We start from the raw sequence: 26,846 nt of genomic DNA on the forward strand, positions 1-26,846 counted from the left end.
TCTGTGGTCCTAAGGATCCCCTTGGAGGTGACCAGATGACTGTGATAGTGGCCTCTCTTTTTTTAATTTTTTTTTTTTAACATTCATTTTTTGAGAGACAGAGACAGAGTGTGAGTGGGGGAGGGGCAGAGAGAGAGGGAGACACAGAATCCGAAGCAGGCTCCAGGCTCTGAGCTGTGAGCACAGAGCCCAACACAGGGATCAAATTCATGAACTGTGAGATCATGACATGAGCCCAAGTCAGATGCCTAACCAACTAAGCCACTCAGGCACCCCAGTGGCTTCTGTTAGAGTGATCCTGCCTGGCACTTTAACAAAGCCGGGAACCCAAATGAAGATAGCCCACAGTGGTCAAGGACAGATTTTGGTCTCATGGTAGCTCTATTGGGACTCTGCTAGATTAGCTCATAATCACGGTTACCCTCTAGAATATTTCCTACTTCTTTGCCCACTGGTCAATCTATATTATGCCTTGTCCCAAAGGAATGGGTGGAGTAGCCCCTTTTCCCTGCATGTCTCTGTTGACAATCTTTGGCTCAAGTTGAGAGCCAGCATGTGAGGCTGATCTTTCCCATACTGCTGCCTCAGATTTGCCCCATACTTTGCATTTCTTCTAAAGAGTTCACTGCCAGAGCCAGTCATCAGAACACAGCCATTTCAGGAACTCGTGGTGAAATCTGTAACCGTTGAATTTGGAAATGGTTTCCAGAGCAATAATAGCTGATTCCAGCACTAGTTTCCAGCTTTCTTATTGTACTCTGCATGAACCGTATCAAAAAAAACCTGCACCTGACATACTCTTCAATTTAACATCTTTTGTTTTGAAAGTTTATTTTTATTTATTTTGACAGAGACAGAGAGAATGGGGGAGGGGCAAAGAGAGAGAGGGAGAGTCCCAGGCAGGCCTCTGAGCTGCCAGTGCAGAGCCCGATGTGGGACTCCAACTCACAAAACTATGAGATCATGACGTGAGCTGAAATCAAGAAGAGTTGGACACTCAACCAACTGAGTCATCCAGGCACCCCTCAATTTAACATCTTTGGGATGGAATTTGATAAGGACATGTTTCCACAAATGTTGAATTGAACAGCCTTATCATCCAGGGAAAACCTAACTTTTACATTGTTTCTCTTGGCGTCTAAGATCATGTGACCTCTAGCAGAACTACAGAGAGTTTTGAACATATTTATAAGGTTCATGAAGTTCTTGGCTCTTTTCTACAAGGGGCCATATAATACAGTTTATTTCCATTATTCAATTTTATAATCTCTATCAATTTATTAGTAACATTATTATTTATAACATTTTAATTATAATTCCTATAGTAACAGATTTGTATATAAATTACTATATATAAATATTTACATATAAATTAGTTATTATTAAGTTGTGATAAGTGTTTTTTTATACATTATCTAAATTACTCCAGAAGATAATTATTTTTTATCCCCTTTGTGAAATACAGTTCAGAGGGATTAAAAAACTCAGTCAGGGTTATATAACTAACTAGTTGCAGAGTGGAGACTAGAATCCAACCTCACTAGTTTTTGGGTTTTTTTTTTTCATGTCAAGGATAAGCTCCTTAAATATCTCTGCACCATGCTTTCCTAATCTGCAAAATGGAAACACTGAAGTATCTCCAAAGTTACTAGAATTCAAAAACACTTCCCTGTGAGAACTTCTAGCACGGTGACTGATACGTAGTGAGTGTTCAGTACCATGAGTTGAACTCTGAATGCATTCAAAAGATATTGATATAATATATAATAGTTTAAAATTTTCAATCACACACAGTGAAAGCAGTTTATTAATAAAAGAATCCTTTTCTGAGCCCTTTTGTAAACCTAAAGCCAATACTCAGCTGTTAATGTGCACTCTCTGTTACAAGATCTCAATGTATTGTTTTTTTTCAAAGCAGTGCACCTGCTTCTCCTGCCACACCCTCTGCTCTGCCGTATGCTTTGCCCACACACTGTTCCCCAGGCTGATTTTGTGAGATGTGTTAATAGCAACCAGAGGCAGGATGGTAAAGGGAAGAGTACCGGCTTAGGAGTTACAAGAATTCAGCCACGCATTTAACCACAGTGAGCCTCCATTTCCTGATATTTCGAGTGATGGAATTTTTAAAAATAGGAATGAGTTTTGGTTGTAGCTCTGACAGGTAAAAAGCTTGAAAGTCATCACCCCCATCTTACCACAAGAAAAACCTAGACAGACTGAACGTCAATAAGTTTTCTCGGATCTATCAGAGAATTAAGGTTAGTGGGAAAACCACCAGCCAATATCTGGAAAGACAGGGGAATGCAGGGAATCACAGCGGAGATCTCCTGACTGGCAGCAGAAGCTGCAAGAGCCGCACAATGGTTAGAAACACGTAAGGAGTAACTTCAAAGAATTGCTGGAAGTGGAGTTTAGCCTAGTGTGAGAGGGAAACTGTTGGCGGCCACAGTCTTAGGGGCTTCCTCATATTATTTTAGGTTTCCAGCTCCAGGAACGCCACCAGATTCCCATGGTGTAGAGCCAAGGGGGGGGGGGGGGGGGGAACCTTTGTGCTTCTGGCAGAGGGAGGGGAAAAGTAATCATTCTGAGCTAGACCCAGAGTGTTCTCCATCACAGAGACACAGCAATGGAAATCAGAGCCTTCTCCAACGTGGGGGAAGAGAAATTACCCACTCCAGCCCCCTCTAGCCTTCCTGTCTCATCCAAAGGGAAAGCTAAAAGTTTAAAGACACTTGTAAAGACCATGGCACAGAGACAGAGGCCCACAAAAGGACTGAGACTTAATCACAGAATAGAATACCTGCACTGTCCGCCTGCCTTACCACCACATCGCAGGTGTCCAGTATAACAGTGGATTATAGCTGAAAGAGCTGCAAGCCTCAGAGGCTATACAAGAAGGAGTTTTGATGGAAGCTCAGAGAGAGAGAAACAAGTATACTAGTGGAAATCGAAGCCTCTGATACCTACAGCAAACATTAATCACAGCCCAACCCCCAGGCAAATTAACACAAAAGATTTATTTATCTCAGTTCTTTTACCCCACACATTATGTTTGCCTTTCAACCAAAATTTAGAAGTCATGCTAAAAGGAGAATGAAACAGTCTGAAGAGACAAAGCAAGCATCAGAACCGGACCCAGACATTGCAGTGATTTGGGAATCATCACACTAGGAATTTAAAGTAACTATGGTTAAGATGCTAAGAGCTCTAATGGAAAAAGTAGATAACATGCAAGAACAGATAAGTGATGCAAGCAAAGAGGTGGAAAGTCCATGAAAAAAATAAATTCTTAAAGTAAAAAGAAAACTGAAACAAATGAAAAATGCCTTCAGTAGGCTTATCAATAAAGTACATGTGGTTGAGAAAAGAATCAGTGAGCTTGAAGATAATATTATTGAATATAATAATAATATTCAATAATTCAATATTCAATAAAATTCAATAATATTATTGAAATGCAAAGAGAAAAAAAGAATTTTAAAAAACAAGAATATTCAAGAACCGTAGAACAATTTCAAAAAACATAATATACACATATTGGAATACCAAAATGAAGAAAGAAATAAAGCTGCTGAAGAAATATTTGAAGGGCTAACGGTCAAGAATTTTTGTTTAATTAATGACAGACACCAAACCACAGACCTAAGACACTCAGAGAAGAAGCAGAACAAATACCAAGAAATCCATACCTGGACATATCAAATCCATACTGCAGAAAGACAAAGGGAAAATTCAAAAACAGCCAGAGGGAGAAAAACACCCTACCTACTGAGGAACAAGAATTTCATCAGATTCTTCTTCTTAAACCATATACGCAAGAAAAGAATAGAGTGAAATATTTAAAGCATTCAAAGAAAAATCCACCAATCTAGAATTCTAAATCCAGAGAAATTATCCTTCAAAAGTGAAAGTGAAATACTTTCTCTCTCAAACAAAAAGATTAGGGAATTCATCACCAGGAGACATGACCTACAAGAAATGTTAAAAGAAGTTCTTCAGAAAGAAGGAAAATTGTATAGGTCAGAAACTCAAGTCTACATAGATGATGGAAGAGTGTCAGAGAAGGAGTAAATGAAGATAAAATAAATCCTTTTCTTTCTGATTCTTAACCTAATAGATAACTCTTCATTCAAAGCAGTAATAGTAACAATCTACAGTTGACCCTTGAACAACAGGAGGGTTAGGATGCTGCCCACCCCTACCCCCCCACCCCCCCCCACACACACAGTTGAAAACCTGCATATAACTTTTGACTTTCCAAGACCATAACTACTAATAGCCTACTATTGACCAGAAGCCTTACCAAAAACATAAAAAAATGAAAAAATATATAATTAATATACTAATAGAGTAGAGAAAATAGAATCATAAAATTCTCACTTAAAGCCAAAGAGTCTAAAAAAGGAAGAAGGCAGAGAGGAAAAGAAAGAAACAAACACTATGCAACAGAGAAGTTACAAATATGGTAGATATTAATCCAACTATATCAGTAATCAAATGTGAATCGTCTAAATACACCAATTAAAAGACAGAGATTGTCACCATGAATAAAAAACAAATCAAAACAAAAAACAAGACGCAATTATATGTTGTTGACAAAAAAACTCACTTATAAGAATAAAGATGTAATTATCAGGGAGAAAAAGAGGCATTACATAATGATCAAAGATTCAGTTATTTAAAATTTTTTTGATGTTTATTTTTGAGAGAGAGGAAGAGAGTGCAAGTGGAGGAGGGGCAGAGAGAGGGGGACAGAATCTTAAGCAGACTCTAGGCTCTGAGCTGTGAGCACAGAGCCCAACATGGAGCTCGAACTCACAAACAATGACATCATGACCTGAGCCGAAGTCGGAGGCTCAACCGACTGAGCCACCCATGTGCCCCAAGATTCAGTTATTTAAAAGGACATAACAACTCTTTTTTTTTTTTTTTAAGAGAGAGAGAGTATAAGTAGGGGAGGGGCGGAAGAGAATCTTAAGGAGGCTTCATACCCATAGTGGAGCCCGACTTGGGGCTCATTGTGGGTCTCAATCTCACAAGCATGAGTTCATGACCATAAGATCATGCCCTGAGCTAAAATTGGGACTCTGATACTAACTGACTGAGCCACCAAGACCCCCCTAAAAGGACATAACGATTCTTAATGTGTATATGCCTAACAAGAAGCATCAACATATACAAGGCAAAAATTGATTGAACAAGGAGAAATGGGCAAATCCATTGTTTAGTTAGAGATTTCAACACCCTCCTTCAGTAGTTGATGGATCAAGAAAGCAGAATATTAGTAAGGATAGAGTTGACCTGAACAGCACCATTCATCAACCTGCACTAATTGATGTTTATAGAATACATCTAACAACAGAAGAGTGCACATTCTTCTTAGGCTCACACAGAACATTCACCAAGATAGACCACATTCAGGGCCTAAAACACACCAAAAATTTTTTTTAAAAATTGAAATTATACAAAGTATGTTCTCAGACCACAAAAATTAAATTAGAAATCCATAACAGAAAGATAGTTGAACAAAATCCCAAAATATTTAGAGATTAAATAGCACATGAGTCAAAGAGAAGTACTTAAGAGAAACTAAAAAATTAGTTGAACTAAGTGAAAATGAAAATACAACATATCAAAATTTGTGGGATGCAGGAAAGGCAATGCTTAGAGGGAAATTTGTAGCATTGAATGCATATATTAGAAAAGAAGAAAGATCTAAAATCAGTAAATTAAGCACCTACTTTAGGAAACTAGGGAAAGGAGTAATTTAAACTTACAGCAATCATAGGAAAAGTAATTTTAAAAATTAGGGCAGAAAGCAATTAAATTAAAAAACAGTAAATCAATAGAGAAACTCAGTGAAACCAAAAACTGAGAAACTTTTTTGAAAAAGATCAGTAAAGTTTATAAAGCTCTAGCCAGCTAACCAAAAAAATAAGAGGACACAAATTCCTATATCAGAAAAGAAAGAGGGGACATCATTATTGATCCTATGGACATAAAAAGAAAATAATGGAATATTATGTCCACAAATCTGGATAACCATAATGAAATAGACTAATTCTTTGAAAGACACAAACTATATCAAAACTCAAAAAAGGAGAAATAAATAACCTGAATAGGCCTATTTCTATTTTTTATTCAGATATAATTGATATATAACACTGCATTAATGTTAGGTGTACAATATAATGATTTGATTTATGCATATGATGTGAAATTATTACCACAGTGAGTTTAGTTAACATCCATCATCACCACACATGGTTATAATTTTGCGTGTGTGATGAGAACTTTCAAGATTTTCCGTCTTAGCAACTTTCAAATATACAACACATTATTGTTAACTATAGTCACCATAATGCATATTACATCCCCAAGACTTCTTTATCTTATAACTAGAAGTTTGGAAGTTTGTACCCTTTGACTAGCTTTACCCATTTAAGTCACCCCATATATCCTGCCTCTGGCCTATATCTATTTTTTTAATTCAGCCAATAATTAACATCTTTCTACCAAAGAAAGCTCCAAGCCCAGATGGTTTCGCCGATGAAATCAGCATCTGAAGAATCAGATGCTACGTACCTTTGGAAATCAGAGGAATCTGTAAGATTAAGGCAATAGACACTGTAAATGAGCACTGTACCTAGTTGGTAACACTGTCCTATGGGAGTGCAGGTTAACAATTCTGATATTGCTCTGTATGTTACTGGGATGGAACAATTAAGTACATAGATGGCAGAAGGTGGGAGCCAGTTTACTTATTTATTTACACCCTGAGGGTATTATATATTATATATAAAATAGCATTATTTTCACTTTATTTCATTTTTTTAAGTTTTTATTTATTTTTGAGAGGGTGAAAGAGAGAGAGAGCACAGGGGAGGGGCAGAGAGAAAGGGAGACAGAGAGCATCACAAGCAGGGTCCATACTGTCAGTGCAGAACCCGATGTGGGGCTCAACCCCCCATGAACCTTGAAGCCGAAGTCGGATGCTTAACCAGCTGAGCCACCCAGGCGCCCCTATTTTCACATTATTGCATGCATAATTTGGATCGTGTGCTTCAGAGGTGAGGGAACTAATCCAAAAGCTCAAGGTATTTTCAGAGTACAGCTTTTAACAAATATGTCTATATTCTGAAGTGATCATTTAATCTTAGATTCTGTTCCGTCGTCTGTAGGAGCTGTGGACATCAGAGCGGCTTATTATAAATACCTAAAGCAAAGGAGCCATGTTATTTAGAAAACAAAGTCTGAAAATACAACATCACCTGCTCCAAGGTGATGTCAAAAAGTGAAGAGAGAAAATAGACAGAAAGTGGAAAATTCTTATTTTGTTCGGACTACTACTAAATACCTGGGTGTTCCCAAATAGTCATATGGTTAGTAAAATATAGACAGAGCATCTGGATATTTGAATTTTTCTCTTTTCAACTGATGCTGTTGATATGTTGTAGACATGGCAGAGCTTCAAAACGAAATTATTTCCAAACGCTTTTAACAGCATTTTTAAACAGAATTTAATTAAAAAAATAAAATTTCATTCAACACCGGCCTCTCCACCTTCTTTGATATATCCCTATTTCTCATATCTGAAGGAAATAGGGGGAAGGTGCCAAAAAAGATTCCTTTTACCTCCCTTCAAATCAAGAGAAGGCCTGATGACTACATACAAAGAATTTGGGTTTCAGGCACACTGTTAACTTGCCTCAACACACAGGCAAATAATTTGCTACAGATTGAAACATTGCTCTATTTAAATCAACTTCCTGCCTATTAATAGCCGTGAAACACTAGAACATATTACTGTACCAGTAAAGCCTTAGGCCCGCTCCAATCTTTTTTAAGTGAGGCAACACACAAATACATGCATAGTCACATACATACCTAACACTGCGTGGCACAATCTCCTTTAAGAATTCAAAGAGCAAAATCAACAGTCTGAATTGATTTGGAACTAGAAATAAGGACCAAGTGAATTTCTAATAGCCCTCCACATGCCAAAGTTCCCAACGTTTACTTGTTTATATCCATACTTCCCTTCACTGCCTGTGTGCTAATCATAGCAACAGTACTTCCTGGAGTCCTTTATTTACATGGGAATTTCCTGCTGACCTCTGGCATCTCCCTGCTCCTGCTCCACCTCCACCTATACAAACACACACAGACACATGTACAAATGGCTGCAAACACTTTGGGATTTGCAGTGCAAAGGAAATGAGCATCACATAACTTCCTCCCTCCCGCCCACCTCCTTCTCCCTCTCTCGCTCCCTCTCTCTCTCCCTCTCTCATGTTGTGTGATCCATTCATCATTCTGTATAATTAGGCAAATAAAAAGATACCTTTGTTTTGACTTGATTTGCTGTTCTTTTCACGTTCCTTATGTGCATAGATACAAGAACAAAACATGGTACCTTTGGGCAGCATGTGATTCGTCAGGAAATTCCTTCTGCCACGATGTGTGGGTGGGGAGAACGTTTGGTGATGTGATACAGATGCACAGGCTGCCCTTCGCCAGCAATGCAGATGTGTTTTATATGCACATGCCCAGATGGTGACCCCTCTGGCATTATTAATGTGTCCCAGCTGCCAGGCCTCCTCTCGCATGCATACACCTCGATTTCACATATTTCGTGTGTTTATTTATGAGGCACCAAATTCCTACATTTCATATGTGGCAGTTGCTATTAAAAATGAGAAGTTTTAACTGCTCTGGAAATTGATAACCTTTTAAATTGATATGAAATGTGGCCCTCATTTCAAAATGACTCCTCATAGAATTAATTGAATTCATAATGCAAATTTCTGACCTTTCCCCTTACATGTTGAGAAAATATGCCATTGGGTATACACTTAGTTCAGAAATCAAATATTTTCATACCTGATATGTTATAATGTTCTTTTGCTTTCCCTTTGTTTCTGACCTCTAAGGCCTATTTTTAAGAAGTGGGATGTCTGTACATTTGACATTGCTATGCACTGCTAATTAAACCCAGGCATCAAGTAAGAGAAATTTGGGATCATCTAGAAATGGGTTGTACTTTTATAGATCCACAATGAGACCTAGTATTATAAAAATATAATCCAATCATTGCTCCAAAATATTATAGATTGTAATAACTCCATGGATTTGAGGAAATGGATTAGTCTTGTCAATTTTAGCTTATGATCTAAAGTATACAAATAGGAGCGTGGCAGTTTCGCGGAATTAAAATGAACTGACTCTTACTATTACAAAAAATTTCAGTATTTTTATGGGGAAATGTAACGATGAATCAAATTGTTCAAACAGAAAGATGAAAAATGCAAAAGATTGATGATCAGGTTTTGCAAGATAAAGTTCATGTCTGTTTCCTTTTTTTTTCATGTTTATTTATTTACTTTGAGAGAAAGCATGTGTGTGCACAGGCAGGGAAGGGGCAGAGAGAGAGAGAGGGAAAGAGAGGATCTGAAGCAGGCCCAATGATGTCAACACAGAGCCTGACGTGGGGCTTGATCCCACGAACTGTGAGATCATGACCTGAGCCCATTTCAAGAGTCAGGCGCTCAACCGACTGAGCCACCCAGGTGCCCTTTTTGTTTCCTTTTTTAATATCAGAGATAATGAACTAAAAAAGTCAGAAAACATATCACTTATCATAGATTGCTATCTCCAAAATCAGCTATGGGAAATAAATGACCAAAATTCTGGTGTGATTTTCTTTTAAGGGGCTGTACACCTTTATTAGCAATAGCAGAGGGTCAGAGTTGCTAATGCTGAGTGCTAAAGTAGACACAAATGGAGTCTTAACTACCTACTATGTGGTCTCTGGTCCTCAGGAACAGCATTCTACTTCCTTAGGTAAAGCTGTTTGCCCTGTTTGGATATATATTTATCTTGATTTCATAAATAAAGGTGCTAACTCACATATTAGCTATAACCACACTCACAAGGTAGGATGGAAAATTAAAGCAATTAAAAGCATACCCTTGAGATAACGTGGGTTCAGTTCCAGACCACCACAATAAAGCAAGTATCACAATAAAGAGAGTCGAATGAACTTTTTGGTGTTCCAGTGCAAATCATAGTTACATTCACAGTATACAGTAGTCTATTAAGTGTATAATCACCTCATGTCTAAAAAACAATGTACTTAATTAGAAAATATTGCTAAAAAAAAATACTAACCATCACCTGAGCTTTCAGTGAATTGCAATTACGGATCACAGATCACTGTAGCAAATACAATAATAATGAAAAGGCTTGAAATATTGCCAGGATTACCAAAATATGACACAGAGACACAAAGTGAGCAAATGCTGTTGGAAAAATGGCGTGACAGATGCGCTGGACACAGGATTGCCACAGACGTTCAATTTGTAAAAACATGGGATCTGCGAAGCTCAATGAATCAAGGCACGTTTGTATCTGACTAATTTAGGCAAGAGTAAAGAATACTCTTCCCTGACTCTGTGCTGACAGCATGGAGCTTGCCTGGGGTTCTCTCTCCCTATCTCTCTGCCCCTCCCCCACTGCGCACCCACACACTCTCTTTCTCAAAATTAAATAAACTTAAAAAAATATACTATTCCCTGAAAGTACTGCCAGGAATTTGAAAACAAAAAAGGGAGGTTATAGGGTATTTTTCCTCCCACACTCTCCAGATAATCACCTTAGATTGGCTCCATGTGTATTTTTGTTCAAATGCATGTTTTATAACAACTCTAGTGTTCTCCCAAAGATTTAGAGCAACTGTCAGAAGACTTCATATCAGTTCATTTATGGGGATGAAGCAATAAAAAAAATGAAAAACCTTGGAAATGTCTTCTTATTTGATGTGGAAAGAGGAACGGCTATGGCCTTGTCTTTTTCAGGCACATCTTGAAGTCTTATCAAATAATTTTGGTTATGACCTTAAGGCTATTATGACCAAGACCTTATTAAAGGACCCAAAATTATATCCATAGGCTTTTGTTCCTCAGCTGCCTCCTTTTATCACAAAGATGAAGTAGAAAGAAGGAAGGAAGGAAGGAAGGAAGGAAGGAAGGAAGGAAGGAAGGAAGGAAGAAAGAAAGAAAGAAAGAAAGAAAGAAAGAAAGAAAGAAAGAAAGAAAGAAAGAAAGAAAGAAAGAAAGAAAAGGAAGGAAAGAAAGAAAGAAAGAAAGAAAGAAAGAAAGAAAGAAAAAGAAAAAGAAAAGGAAAGAAGAAAGAAAGAAGAGAAACAAAAGAAAGAAAGAAAGATAAGGAAGGAAGGGAAAGAAAGAAAGAAAGAAAGAAAGAAAGAAAGAAAGAAAGAAAGAAAGAAAGAAAGAGAAAGAAAAGGAAAGAAGAAAGAAAGAAAGAAAGAAAGAAAGAAAGAAAGAAAGAAAGAAAGAAAGAAAGAAAGAAGAAAGAAAAAGAAAGAAAAAGACAAATCAATAACATCAGTCTTTGTTACACTCAGATGAAAAATACATGAAATACATGCCCTAACAACTGCTTCCACACCACTGGCAGACATAAGTAAGCAATCATGATGCTCTTTCCACTACCCCAGGACCCAGGCTCAGAATCCTCCTCAACAGAGCATTGCCAGGGGCCACTGCCAATTCAAGTCCACACCTGAGACAAAACCTCTTTGCCATCCCTCTCTTACTTTGGTGCTGAGCAAGTAATAGGGGGTTAGTCTGCATGTGCTAAAACATAAGACCAGAGGTTATTGCTGGCTGTTTTTTCACAAGAGAGGTAATAGCTGGCATTAAGCCTGGTCTAAAGAATGGGAGCATCACTATGGTAACCATATCAAGTTGTTGACTCACAACCCATCAGCTCAGTCTACCCTGCTTCCTGCCACATGAGAGTAGGGCCAGCCAACTTAAAGAACCCTCTGAAGGTGACTTGGACTCAGGTCAGTGGTACAGGCCATGAAGGAGTTACACACAGATGAATAGGGAAGAGTTTGATCCCCACCTTGGCTTGCCTGGAAAAGGCAAAACAAAAGCAAAAGAAAGACAAGAAGCAAAAGGTGGGCTGCAAATCCAATAGTCAAGGGTGAGGGGGCCCCACAGTTGGGACTCCAAGGTTCACCCTGCAGAGTGCACTGGGAAGCAGGCAGAAGAGGTCCCAGAAGCTCCTGTGATGCCACTTCCTCCCTTTGATGTCACCATGTATTTGCACACGTGTACATGATAGGAACAACAGCCCCTTGGCTCCATATATTACAGTACTGTTTCCAGAGCACTTTCCCATCCGTGGTCTCGTTTGATCCCCACCTCAGCACAGGCAAGAAGGGCAGGCATTGTTATCCCTAATTTTACAACAAAAGTGAGGCTCACTTGTCCAAAACCACACAGCTTTTGAAGCCCAAAGTTGCTTTCATCTGAACTATCCCGGAGAAAAGAGGTAAAAGAAAAATGAATGTTTTGGATGATTTCCCATTTGAATTTTCAGACCACCACACTAATTCCTTCCAAAACTTAGCATGTATAGAAGAGCTTACAGCTGGAAGGTGACCCAGTTGCATGTTATAGATGAGACGGTGACAGTGGTTTCCCCCAGAGTAGCTTCTGAATCATTTAATAGCGGACATGACATTCTGGGCCCTCAATCATTCAAAGAGACTTTCTGTTCATTTTTTCTGACAGCTGGTGACACTGTTGCAGATGTGGGTTGTCCCTCTGTATTTCACGATAAAACTTTACTGGTGGCGGTTTCTGTCTATGTGGGGAATGTTCTCAGTTATTACCAGTTACGTCCTCTTCAGAGCTACCCGAAAACCCCTCTCAGGGAGAACACCAAGGTATGTATCCCATTCGTTCCTTCCCTGACACCCTCTTTATTATAAACATTAAGAAGTATACTTTAATTCCATTTTCCCGGATGGGGGAGGGGGCATCACACTTTTTTTGCCCTTCAGTAGCAAAACTATTTGGAGATTAGCTATACCACTGTGTATGCTCATTGTTTAATGGTGATTTGGACATACCTGTAAAATCTATTACTTCAGATACTAATGACAGAAGAAAGAGAAGTCAAACTATGGTTTAAACTTTCTAGAACAAAGGGGTGCCTGGGTGGCTCCATCCGTTAAGCATCCAACTTAAGCGTCCAACTTCGGCGCAGGTCATGATCTGTCAGTCTGTGAGTTCAAACCCCGTGTGGGGCTCTGTGCTGATAGTTCAGAGCCTGGAGCCTGCTTCGGATTCTGTGTCTCCCCCTCTCTCTGCCCCTTCCCCTCTCACACTCTGTCTCTCTTTCTCTTCCTCGAAACTAAATAAACATTAAAAAAATTTTTTTAACTTTCTAGAACACTATTTGCATATTTATTTTTAGCTCAGCATTTTGTATGATTCCATCATAAGTTGTGTCACACACATTTTATAATAGAGCAAGAGTTAGATGTTTGTATTTCTAACAACTATATATGTATTTTATTTCGGGTAAATCATAAGTAATGGCCAACTTACTCCTCTCATAACAAATGAGGCTTTAATATTCCAATGCTTATCTTAACTACCATTGCCAACCTCTTGACATTTCTAGAATTCCATTATGTTGTCCACAAATCATTCCAAAGTGCTTATAATCTCATAATGTGCCCACAAATTTGCTTTCACTCTCCTTGTTCTGCAGATAAGATCTGAATCTAAATCTAGATAAAACTGAAATGGGATAGAGAGAAAATGTGTAAGGCATTACATGGCAATAAGACAATGTCACATTTTGATCTTGGTTGGAGAACAAATCATGAGCTCCTGTGAAATGTTTTTAGGATTATTTAGCTATTCAGATGTTTGTTTTTAATCCTCAAAAAAAGTGGGAGAGACGGATATCAACTTTTCCTACTCTGGAGAAGAAAAAATATTCAGTGAGAAAAGTCAGATAAATCAATGTAATGATAAAGACTGATATTCAAGGGGAGCCTGGCTGGCTCAGTTGGAAGAGCATGCAATTAGTGATCTCGGGGCCATGAGTTCAAGCCCCATATTGGGTGTAGAGTTTACTATAAATAAGTAAGTAAGTAAGTAAATAAATAAATAAATAAAATTTAAAAATTTGTATTCAAATACATGAATTCTGGTTAATATTTTAATTTAATCCCATTTGGGAAGAGCTCTGAGGTGGTGGTAGTAGACCTCCTGAACTGGCTGATTTGGGGCTTTAGACAGCCTTTGTATGGCCTGGTTTACCCATCTCTACATGGATATATGGTACCTTTTCTCCTTCTTAAAAAATATTGGAAGTTATTTAAAACTTGTGAAAGTGATCCAAATTTTGGATGAGCCAAAATGCACTTGCTTTCATTCCCAGATATAATCTATATTGTATTTCAGAGAGAACAGTTCACTTCTCCACTGTAGAATGAATTACCCCAGTTAAACGCAGCATTTCTGTGCACATGAGCGCATTCAATGCAGAGGAGCTTCATGACAAGAAATAGCCAAATGCTCCCTCATTACTCTCCATGGCTCATGTGTCTCAGATGGCGGGGCCCCTGTGCTCTGTTCCTCATGCCCGCAGGGCATACAGCTTCTCCTGCCTGTACAGCCCTGACCCCAGCATAGCCTGACAGACAACACGTTACACTAACATTTAAAAAAAGACCTACAGCCACCATTTGAAGAGACAACAATAGGAGAGGCTAATTAGGACCCCATTTCTTCTAGAAAAGCAGTCTGGATAAAGAAGCTCCTGTTGATGAGTGGGAGTAGGCCCTAACGATCCTTATGGATCTTTGATCATATCATAGGTAAGTCACTTCTTAGCTATTTTCCATTAGGAAACAGGATTTCATTACTGGCTAGGAAAGCTGGTCAGATCTAACCGGCTTGGTGCAAAAGCAAACCCAAGAGGAGTGGTCTCTCACACCGATGCAGTTTGGTTTTTTTTATTTTTTTTTTAACGTTTATTTATTTTTTGAGACAGAGAGAGACAGAGCATGAATGGGGGAGGGTCAGAGAGAGAGGGAGACACAGAATCTGAAACAGGCTCCAGGCTCTGAGCGGTCAGCACAGAGCCTGCCTCAGGGCTCGAACTCACAGACCGGGATATCACGACCTGAGCTGAATGTGGACACTCAACTTTGGACTGAGCCACCCAGGCACCTCTACCAATGCAGTTTAAAAACCAGCTGTTCCTCCCGCAGAGTATACCAAGCCCTTGCTGTGGGGCAGAGTAACAGAGAAGGGGGAAGTAACAGAAGGGGGCAGAGTAACAGAGAACTCTCTATGGCAGTAGGGTTCAGGCTCAAAAACCTCCACAAAGAGCTGGGCTTGGTCACATCAATTTCAGGCCAAGCTTTCCTTTTGGAGGCTGCTCTGAAGCACAAACACAATTCCTAACCTGGTTTCTCTGCCTTCCAGTGTAATCTAAGTAACGAGGGAGCTCTGGACTCCAGTGCTCTAGAAACTTGTACTCCCCGTAAGCAGGAGGATTTGGGGGTGGGGGATTTGGAAAACCTAACATACCTGTAATAATTATATGCATATTGAGCATTAAATGTGTCAGATCTTTTGAACATTAATACATGATCTCACATAATCTTCAGAACTACCTTAGGAGCTAGTGCTATCCCCCGACCCTATGAATGAGGCAATCATAGGAGGAAGTCCTAAGTAGGGTGGCCAGAGTCCCACAGGCAGTAACGGGAAGGGGGAGCCCAGAATCATACCAATACCAGACAGAGTGTGAACCACCACCCCCCCCCCACCCCAGCCGCCCGCCTGGCTCCCAACAGCAGGTTTTGCCTTAATGACACACAGAAGGCCTGCAGTTAAAAAGTCGAAACACCTGTGATGCTGGCACAACCTTGCGAGGGGACCCTGTAGGGGCAGAGCAGGTACGGGAAGTCCAGGACATGTGGAGTTCCTGAACCCGACTCTGGTGCTGGCGGGTGCTGTGGGGGAGAAGGGGAGGCCCTCTCGGACCTGGCCCCCCTCCCATGCTCACCTCTTGGAGCAACGTAAACTTCCGCCTCCATCTGGCTGCATTGAGCAGTGATCCGAACTGCCTTCCCGGGAACTGGCAACCTAGAAGAACCGGCAGGCTCGCGAGTCACTGTGGCAGAGAGATCCCCAAAGCCCCGCCTGCCCTCCTTTAGAGGTGACTTAGGCTCAGAGCGACCTGACCCACCTCGTACAGTCCGTACAGTCCGTACGGAGTTTCTGGACCCTCCGAACTCCCCACTGCCGATCCCTCCCCCATGGGGCGGGACTACACCTGCAGGAGGAGGCGTGGCCCACAAAACCCTGGTACCAAGTGCCCTGAAGTGGGGAAGCTTTTCACCATAAAATGATGTAATGACAACTCATTTCTCAAGCCAGCCCACAAACCCCATTCACAGCATCATGTTTCAGAAGGTCCCTCCTTTTTTTTTTTTTTTTTTTTTTTTCTCTCTTTTCTTTTTCTTCATGCCCAGCACGGAGCTCAAGCCAGCTTGAATTCAAGACCCTGGGATTAAGACCTGAGCTGAGATCAAGAGTCCAGTCGATGTTTAACCGACCGAGCCCCACCCAGGCACCCCTCAGCAGGCCCCTTCTGACTGGAATTCAATGAAGCAGGGCATCTTTTAAAATAACATTGAGGGGCACCTGGGTGGCGCAGTTAGGGTTAGGGTTAGGGTTAGGGTTAAGCGTCCGACTTCAGCCAGGTCACGATCTCGCGCTCCGTGAGTTCGAGCCCCGCGTCGGGCTCTGGGCTGATGGCTCAGAGCCTGGAGCCTGTTTCCGATTCTGTGTCTCCCTCTCTCTCTGCCCCTCCCCCGTTCATGCTCTGTCTCTCTCTGTCCCAAAAATAAATAAACGTTGAAAAAAATTAAATAAATAAAAATAAAATAACATTGAAACATTAAATCAGTAAAAACAGAAAATAAGCATTTGGTGCAATAAAGGCGGGAACCTGGCTCCCGAAAAGTGTGGAGGGAGAGCTGAGAGGCCGGCCTGCCTCTTGCCCTCCAGCTCCCTTGGAAGCACCAGTCCAGCCACCGCCTTCTTTTCTCTGGGCACAAGGACAGTCCCCCAGCAGCTCCTTCTCCTCCCATCACTTCTCGTTCCACCGGCCAGAACCTTGTCCTGTGGCACCACGAATGCATCTTCCCACGTCCTCCCAGACATGAAGCAGTGGCCCTTTCTGTAGGTTTTCAAAGGGCTTTTACTGCCAGGGGTAAGGGAAACAAGCAGGGTAAGGAGGTCCCTTCTAAATCATCTACACCTGTGCCCTCAATCCCCATCTCCCATTTCTCTACTCTGACCCTGTGGGAAGAAGGAAAGGTGCTAAGAGTGGTCACTGTATGTGCTGGGATACACAAAGAACCCATCCATATAGCAGGAGAAAACCAGCCCGTGGCACACTTGTGATTCCATCCCAGGGCTAGGGGAGGGGCTCTGTGAGTGGAGAGGAGTTGGGGTGAGGCTGAGCCTGATAATGAGGACCTCTGTCCTTGGGCTGGGGGGTGGAGGGGCAGCGGTAGCAGGCAACACTCCTGGGGGAGGAGGTTCCCCCCTGCCCCACAGCCTTGACTTCTCTGCTCATCTTTTGCTTACTCCAAGCTACTCCTGCCAAAACCACTCTAAGCTAACCCTAGGGCAGGGGAGGAGGGTTAGGGGAGGCAGGGTTCCAGGTGGAGAAACCACCTCTGAACGCCACTCTAACATGAGGAACATAGACAAACTGCAATGAATGTATATATGCACGTGCATACTATTTATATAGTTTGTTGGTATTATATTAAAACTATAGATTATTATTGAGTTTAGCTGATATAATCTACTGATGTTCTTTATATCACATAATAAATAGAATTCCAGAAATTAAAAACCGACTTATAACAATGTTTGAAAAAGATAACATATCATGTTCTGTATTTCTCCCCATTTTACATCCACAGATTGGTCTACAAATGGTTTCTTCTAATCTACAAACTCAGCTATGCATTTGGTGTTGTGGGTTATTTGGCCATCATGTTTACAATGTGTGGATTCAATTTATTTTTCAAGTAAGTATCTCCAATTAAGACATTAATATCTCCAAGCACTTGCTTGCAATATTCACCTGGTCAAGTTCTCTGTATTAGGGATCATTTGGCCCTACAATGTTCCATACACACATTGTTTATAGTAGCTGTCATTAGAAAAGTAGATGCCACTAGAAAAGTATAAGAGGAAACCCTACAGAATAAAAAGTTTTCAAAAAATTATAAGCTTTAAAGAAAATCTGTACTTGAGGGGCGCCTGGGTGGCTCAGTTGGCTAAGCGTCTGACTTTGATTCAGGTCATGATCTCGAGGCTCGTGGGTTTGAGCCCCACGTCAGGGTCTCTGTTGTCAGTGCAAAGCCAGCTTCGGTTCCTGTCTCCCTCTGTCTGCCCCTCCCCAGCTCATGCTTTCTCTGTGTCTCAAAAATAATAAATAAAAACATCAAAAAACTTTAAAAAAAAATCTGTACCTGATAGGCAAATTTTGAACATCACCGTTAAAAGCAGGCCTACATTTGCAGTAGAGTAATTCTTACAGAACTACAAATTTCCCTCCATAAAATTCTGAAGTGTCATTTCCTTGTATGTATCTTCTTCCTTCAAAACCTCTGGAACTATGCTGTCCAGTGCAGTATACGATAGGTCATGTCACTATGAGCATCTAAACTATGAAATAAAACGTTCTAGAACTATAAGATACAAACTGGATTTCAAAGTTTGAAAAATACTGTTAAAAAAATAAAAAGAGAAAATAATTTTTATATCGACCACATGTTGAAATACAGTGTTTGGGATGTATTGGTGAAATTATTTCATGGGTTTTTTTTTAATGTGACTACTAGGAAATTTTCAATCTGTACTTCTATATTGCCGGGGACAGCACTGCTCTAGAATTTTGTTTCTGGTACCTATGAAGTCCCTTTTGCTGGGGACAGTCAGAAAAGGACAAAACTAAGTGCTTAGAACTTGAATGAGAGGTAAGGAAATAACAGAACAAGAAAGTCTTGTGAGAAATCAAGGAAATCAGGATAATTATAACTCAGAACTGAGCTCCTTGAAAAAATGGTTGCTGAGATGTGCTGTGGACGAGGTTCTCATGGGCAGAGCCAAGGCTGTGTAATCAACCTGTGGCCTGGAAAGGAAATTTAAGACATACCACAAGGCTGTGGAAAGCAGCTCAAATAAAAATTCCCCAGAATATCTCTCACATTGAAGTTCCTCTGGGACCTTACCAGAAATCAAAAGGCAAACATTGGCAACTCATAAAATAGGTCAGGCAATTGGATGGAGTGTCAGCTCTGAAAGGAAGGACTCTTCCTACGGCAATGTAGCCATCTGATTTTATAAGCATTTCATGAAACTTTCACAGCAGGAGCTCTTACCATTTTCTAGCAGGAAAGGGATAGAAAGTAACTGTACAGATCTATGATTAATATATTATTCTGTGTATAGAAAGACACTGATTTCTCTTGTGTTTCAGCATATTGTCCATAATAACTTTATTTTAGTGAATGTAAAAATATTCATAAGGAATTTTATGAAATCACTGAGCCTACAGTTGTCCCAAGACTACTTTCCATAAGATAGAAGTTCCTTAACCATGACCTCTCCTACAACGAGGCATAGCAAGAACTTAACCCTTCAGGCTGGGAAGGAACTAGTCCTCCCCTGAACATGGGGAGAAGAGCATCTTCATTCCTCCCCACTATCCCAATTCTCAAATATAAACAGGCAAATCTTGAAAGAATAAAGCCACCATTTGTGTTGGAATTCCCAGTTCCCATCACAAAAAGAGCTGTACCCTCTAAGTCTACAAACTCTCTGCCTTTACCATTTCCTCCTCAAATTCACAGAGCACAAAACAACTAGAAAAAGTTTCCAGGACCGACCGACCAGCTCCCCTCCACTCCTCCCTCCCTTTCTGACTCAGTCAGATCTACCCAGGCCCAGGGCTAACATTTGAAGCTGTTGAGAGATATAACAAACCATATGTGCAATGATTAAATTAGGGGCTAATTACTTTTTAAAGAAGTGTTTCTCTTAAAAATGGGATGCGGGGGAATCCTATTATATTTGAAATATGATGCAACTTGCAAAATATTTTTTTTCTGATTGACACGTAGTCACTATGGCATAGTAGCAAAGGGCCTCAAAATTGAAGTGTGATCCCTGGTTTTGTTTTGTACCAATCGTCATGTTAAGCAAATCATTTTTTCTAAATCTCCATTTTTTCAAATGCAAATGAGGTAGGTAATCATATCTACCTCAAATATTTGTTAGGCAAGTGAGGTATTTGAAAGTATTCTGTAAAATCTAAGCTTGATAGCAGGAATTCTCAACCTGAGAAGTTTCTAAAAAGCACTGCTGTGCAGACCCCACCCCAGGCCACGTACATCACAGCTCCAGAGCAGCAGAGTCTTAAATCTCCCCGGGTGATTCTAATCTATATTTAAGGCTGAGAAACACTACTCCATTAAAGAAGTTCTTAATGCTAGCTGCCCACTGGAATCACCTGGAGTCTGGAGAGCTTCCAAAAATATTGCTGCACAGGCCCCACCCCGAGAGTCTGATGTAATTGGCCTGGGGTGCAGGGGGTTGATGAGGAGTTTTACAAGCTGCGCAGGCCTTTCTTTGAACAACCCAGCTTCAAAACCACCAGTTAAAAGACCCTCTCAAGAATTACTTCGCCCACTTACCATGGAGTGGTAACATTTGAAGAGAATTTAGAGACTTTAAGAGGCTTTAAAAAATCAATTAAAGTCTAAAAAATCAGTTAAAAAAAGTACTCCCAACTTTCTGTTAGAGACCGTGGCAGGAAATTTCTTCTAAGCTGCAACCCTTCTCGAGCCCCTCATATACCACGTTCTTATTTCCTTACCCTGTCATTTTCAATAGAATCAAGGCTAGAGATTCCATGGATTTTGGCATTGTATCCTTGTTCTATGGCCTCTACTATGGCGTAATGGGGAGAGATTTTGCAGAGATCTGTTCGGATTACATGGCTTCTACTATAGGGGTAAGTGTTGCTTTCATTCTGTGAAACTACTTATGGTGCATGGAGAAATGGTCTCATCTTACACATTTGCATCCATTTTCGGAGACAGAGAAGTCTTTTTTTGGTTCTCCCAGACCAACTGCTCCCTAATTCTCCTTGCATCAAAAATTATCTTTACTAGTTGGTTAGAAAATATACTTCCTATTTATAGAAATTTGTTGGGAAATAAGGCTTTATTTACTTACTTACTTTCAAGTAATCTCTAGCCCAATGTGGGGGCTCAAACTCACAACCCTGAGATCAAGAGTCGCATGCTCTACTGACAACCAGCCAGGTGCCCCCAGAGGCATCTTTTTAAATAAAATAATTATTTGGGGGGCACCTGTGTGGCTCGGTCGGTTAAGCAACTGACTCTTGATATGGGCTCAAGTCATGATCTCTATCTAGATCATGAGATCAAGCCCCACATCCAGCTCTGCACTGAGCATGGAACTTGCTTGGAATTATCCCTCTCTGCCCCTCTCCTGCTCATGCACGCATGCTCTCTCTAAATAAATAAATAAATAAATAGACATTAAAAAAATAATTATTATTTGGAAGTAACCATCTCTAGCATAATCCAATTGCCCACATTGAAAGATTACTAAAAATTAAATAACAACAAAAAATTTTATATTTTATATTTTATACTAAATTTTATATTCTGTGCCTAACACAGAAAGTCATATTTCATGCACATAAAGCACTTGAGAATCAATCATTACTCCTCATAATGATCAGTTATCATTAGATAGCATTAGAAGAAGTCGGAGATACAAAAACTGTGCTAAATATATTCTGACTGTATATTGGTCTCTGGGACTTAGAAAGTATCCCTAATAGCTTTTTCTTAAACTCTCTTAAGATTGAAACCCCAAGTGGACATACTTGCTGGTTAGATGGATTTCATATTCAGATATTAGGAGCACTCATCTATGTCTGACACATGCGCATCTCATAAAAACTCACAAACCAGGGGCTTTGGGATGACCTAGTGGTTTCAGGAATTCTATGTCTCTGTCCTCTGCTGGCCTCTTGGTACACAGCAGATACGAAATGGAAAAGCTACTGTGGATGGCAAGGGAGGAGTGCAATTCCAGACTGTTCTTCTCTCTCTCTCCATTTATGGGGAGGACTAAGTAGACATGACCTTGACTTCATCCCTGTCCAGTCTGCCCTTCTCCATCTCCGTAGGCTCTATCTTACTCTTTTCCTATAGCCTGGAATCCGACTTCTGTGGTGAAATGCCGGAACAAGATACCTTTTGGAAGTCCCCTGCCATGTGTCATCTATGGGACAACTGCCTTTTTTATAATGTTTAAGGTGAGCAAAGGAGAGAGCATTTCCACTCCTAGTTCCTCCAGCAAAAGCCAGAAGTCATACTTCTTAAAAATTTCCCAAAGCCTCTTGTACTTATTTATGGACAGGAGAGGGAGAGAAGAGTTGTGTGTCCTCTGTTCTCCAGTGGACCAGGAAGAAGAGATTCACCCTCACAAGACAAGTTTTTAAGTGCCAACTTTCTGGAGACTTCTCACCTGATCCCACCCCACCAGGCTTCAACTTCTTGTCATCCTCTGTCAACTTAACTTCATCTACCAAATATATAAAACCCACTGCTTCAAGCCATTGGCACAGCCACGAGTGACTTGAACTGATGGAGTGTGTGTGTGTGTGTGTGTGTGTGTGTGTGTGTGTGTGTGAGACAGAGGTAAGGAGGAAGCAAAGGAGGAGCAATTTCCATTCTCACACCACTGCCTAAGCCCCACACCAGACTAATTAAGTCAGAATCTCTGGGAGTGGAGCCAGTGCATCTGCTTTGTTTTAAAAGCTCCTCAGGAAAAGGAATGAGCTATTAAGCCATGCAAAAACATGGATGAACTGTAAATACATGTTGCTAACTGAAAGAAGGCAGTCATAAAAGGGTACATGTTATATGATTCCATTTATATGACATTTTGGAAAGGGCACAACTATGGAGATGGTAAACAGGTCAGTGGTTGCCAGGGGTTTAGGGAGTGAGCAGGGATGAATAGATGAAGTACAGGGAATTTTTTAGGGCAGTGAAATTATTCTGTATGACACTGTAATCGTAAATACATGACACTATGCATTTGTCAAAATCAATAGTACTTTGTAGCAGAAGGAGTGAAACAATGTATACAAATCCGAAAAATCATTTAGGATGTGAGAGAATGCCAGGACAGAATGTAGACTGTGACAGAAGAATCTAACTGTATTACAAATGCATGAAATAACCACACTGAAGGGAGGAGAAGAAAGCGCTGACCTAAGTAACTTTGAAATGAGTAGAGATCTAAGATTAAAAGCAAAGGAACTGAACATAAGTACTGTACTCTAGTTTGTAAAGTGTTTTCCCTCGGGGCTATGGGTTCACAATTCTGATACTGCTATCCATGTATTCCGCAACTGAATAACTCAGTAAATGGATGATCCATAGTAGGAGCTATGTTTCTCACCCTCAGAAGGTTATTAACACTCAAGGAGAGAAGGCTAGAATGATCCATATAGTAAAGGATAAGAGTTAAAGACATCAGTCTGAGATCATGTGTAGCATAATATAGATTACATGTGTCTTAATATAGATGGATACATATAGGAACATCTATCGCTATGATATACACATGGGTTAGTATATACAGCTCTATTTCCTTCCTCTATCAGCTAAGAAGCCCAGAAGCAATGACACCCCAGTAGCAGTGAGCACACCTAGTGCCCATATCTTTTCTAATGCCATTCTACAATAAAAGGAACCAAGGTTCCTTGGAGAAATGGTTGATTCTAGGTCTTGGCAGGGAATATACAAATGAGCCCGGAGTACCTTGTACTGCCAGAAGTTAAGGAAGTGCTCAAAACAAGCAAACAAAAAGCCCCACCACAATTATGAGGATAAGTCAGAGACACAGAAGCCAACTGAAAAAGCTGCCAATGGTAAACGCTAGAATAATCTGTGCAACCAAATGGTAGTAATAATAGTAGTAGTCGTAGTTGTAGTCGTAGTTGTAGTAACAGTAGTAGTAACAGTAGTAGTAGTAATGGTGGTGGTAGTAGTAGTAGTAGTAGCAATAGTAGTAGTCGTCGTAGTAGTAGTAGTGACGGTAGTAGTAATAGTAGTAGTGGTAGTAGTAATAATAGTAGTAGTAGTAATGGTAGTAGTAGTAGTAGCAGCAATAGTAGCAGCAGCAGAGTTGGGTTATAACCCAAAGTATAAAATAAATATCATGAGGGGCGCCTGGGTGGCTCAGTCGGTTGAGCGTCCGACTTCGGCTCAGGTCATGATCTCGCGGTTCGTGAGTTCGAGCCCCGTGTTGGGCTCTGTGCTGATAGCTCAGAGTCTGGAGCCTGTTTCAGATTCTGTGTCTCCCTCTCTCTGCCCCTCCCCTGCTCATGCTCTGTCTCTCTCTGTCTCAAAAATAAATAAACATTGAAAAAAAATTTAAAGTTGATGCTTTAGGGGCACCTGGGGGGCTCAGTTGGTTAAGCATCCAACTTCGGCTCAGGTCATGATCTCATGGTCCGTGAGTTCAAGCCCCGCGTCAGGCTCTGTGTGCTGACAGCTTGGAGCCTGGAGCCTGCTTCCGATTCTGTGTTTCCCTCTCTCTCTGACCCTCCCCTGTTCATGCTCTATCTCTGTCTCAAAAATGAATAAATGTTTAAAATAAATATCATGAGTCTATGTTGATATAAATGAATGAATGAATGAATGAATGGAGGAGAATAGACAAATCTCTCATGCAGAAGTCCACGTAATTTATGTAGATACTCCAACCTTAAGAACGTTATTGGTTACGTTTTTGGGGGTCAGCTTAGGTAGGCTGTGGTGCTCGATTGTTTGATCAAACACCCATCTAGATACACACACATACACACCCTATCAGTTCCTTTTCTCTGGAGAAGACTCACTGATATTGAGGTAGAGCTTAACTTCCCCCTCCTTATGAATGGGCTGTTCTTCGTGATTTCCTTCCAAAGAGTACAAAATAGAAAGGAATAAAAAAAAAAAAAAAAAAAAAAAAAAAAGAGTAGCTTTATAGTAGAGAAACCTGACAGACACTGCAACACACCAGGTGATCAAGGTGAAAATCAACAGTGATAAGACTGATAGCACGTACCCTTGCTATGGTGTGATAAGAATGTTATCTTCGTTCCTAAAACTCATAACCTCACTGTAATCAAGAGAAAAACATCAGCTAAATTCCCATTGAGGGATATTCCACAAAATACTCCCCCAAGTTGTCAAAGTCATAGAAAAAAAGTGAAGTCTGAGAAACCACCACAGCCAACAGGAGCTCAAGGAAACATAACAACGAAGTGGTATCCTGAATCGGATTCTGGAACAGAATGGGACATTCGTTTTTTTTTTTTAATCTAATCCAAATAGGGGCACCTGGGTGGCTCAGTGGGTTAAGCATCCAACTTTGGCTCAGGTCATGATCTCACTGCTCATGAGTTCGAGCCCCACGTCAGGCTCTGTGCTGACAGCCCAGAGCCTGGAGTCTGCTTCGGATTCTGTGTCTCCATCTCTCTCTGCCCCTCCCCCTCTTGTGCGCTCTCTCACTCTCACTCTCTCTCTCTCTCAAATATACAATAAAACATAAGAAAATTTTAAAAATCTAATCTGGATAAAGTATGTACTTTATTTCATAATAAGTGTCAGTGTTGGTTCATTGATTGTGACAAAGATACCTACTAATGTAAGACGGTAATAACGGGGGAAATAGGGCATATGGTATATGGGAACTGGTACTATCTTCATATCTTTCCTGTACGTATAAAACAATATTTAAATAAATATTTATTTTGTAAAAAACAGCTTCTTAGGGATTCTAATGTGCTGCCAATATTGGAACCACTCTTCATCCACCTTCATCTTGGAAAGATGCAGGTATCCCAGGTTAGAATTCTAAAAACATTGCTTTCCAATGGGATTAGTCTATATGCTCCCTCTCATCACATGGGAAGTAAAAATGATAGAGATGCCGGAGCTTACTCCGGATCTGTGAATCAGAGTCTCCAGAATAAGAGAAAGGGTTAGGCTATAGGTAAGCTTAAAAAGCTTCCTGGGTGACTCGGAACTACAGCCCTGGATAAAAACCTTTCCTCTTGAAGGATTCCTCAATGGGGAGGTTAAATTGGAGGTTATAATTAGCAGTGTACTCTGGGTCCATTTGGAGTTCAGTGCGTTTTTGCCTGGAGACCCTAACTACACTGAAGCATTCCTAGGAGGAAAGGTGTTTCAAGTTCTAAACCAATGAAGAAGCAGTGAAAACTCTATGTCCCAAAGCCTGGAAGTGCTGTTCCTGTGTTCAGAGAATGAATGGTATGCGTTCTCCTTTCTAACAGTGCTCTGTGCATTTCCCCCAAACAGTTCTACAGCGTCAGTGGGATGCCCACAAGGAGCTTGTCAGACAACGTTTGCGCCGTCTGTGGGCAGAAGATCATTGTGGAGCTCAATGAAGAAGGGCTCATTGAAAACACCTACCAGCTCTCATGCAATCATATGTATCCTTTTCACGGGAAACCCATATGGGCTTCATCAAGCCGATGATGGGAGGCAATTTTCAAATAATCTGTGTTGGTCATGGCAAGTCAGGGAGCACTGTCTCATACCTTCCTCCCCTCCTCCTAGCCCCATCTCCTCTGCCTTGCTTAGCTCCCATCCCCAAACCCCAGGTCCTTGTCCTCCACCTTCTCTCTTGCTGAGACTTTCTGATAATCTCTGCTAACTAATGAACCGCTAACTGAGGTGAACCTCTTTGGCCAGTGATTTCCTTTGTAAAAATGAATCTTCATGCTACCCAGAGAGAAAGGCTGTATGTAGCATCTGCCCAAGACACTGGCTGGGAAAGTTGGCAAAGCCGTAC

The 26,846-nt window shown here is 40.7% G+C and overlaps 1 protein-coding gene across 3 annotated transcripts in view; it reads left to right on the forward strand.

Annotated features, from left to right (window-relative positions):
• Positions 1-26,846, forward strand: part of RNF175 (ring finger protein 175) — a 48,177-nt gene that overhangs the window by 15,419 nt on the left and 5,912 nt on the right. For all 3 annotated transcript variants that reach the window (XM_045055760.1, XM_045055761.1, XM_019828822.2), the window contains 4 exons: positions 12,606-12,760; positions 17,846-17,953; positions 20,826-20,946; positions 26,351-26,484. In XM_045055760.1, coding sequence (XP_044911695.1) covers positions 12,606-12,760; positions 17,846-17,953; positions 20,826-20,946; positions 26,351-26,484 — 518 coding nt within the window. The remainder of the gene's footprint in view (positions 1-12,605; positions 12,761-17,845; positions 17,954-20,825; positions 20,947-26,350; positions 26,485-26,846) is intronic.

Source organism: Felis catus, chromosome B1 (assembly GCF_018350175.1).
Source record: "Felis catus isolate Fca126 chromosome B1, F.catus_Fca126_mat1.0, whole genome shotgun sequence".
In the NCBI taxonomy this organism is placed as follows: Eukaryota; Metazoa; Chordata; class Mammalia; order Carnivora; family Felidae; genus Felis; species Felis catus.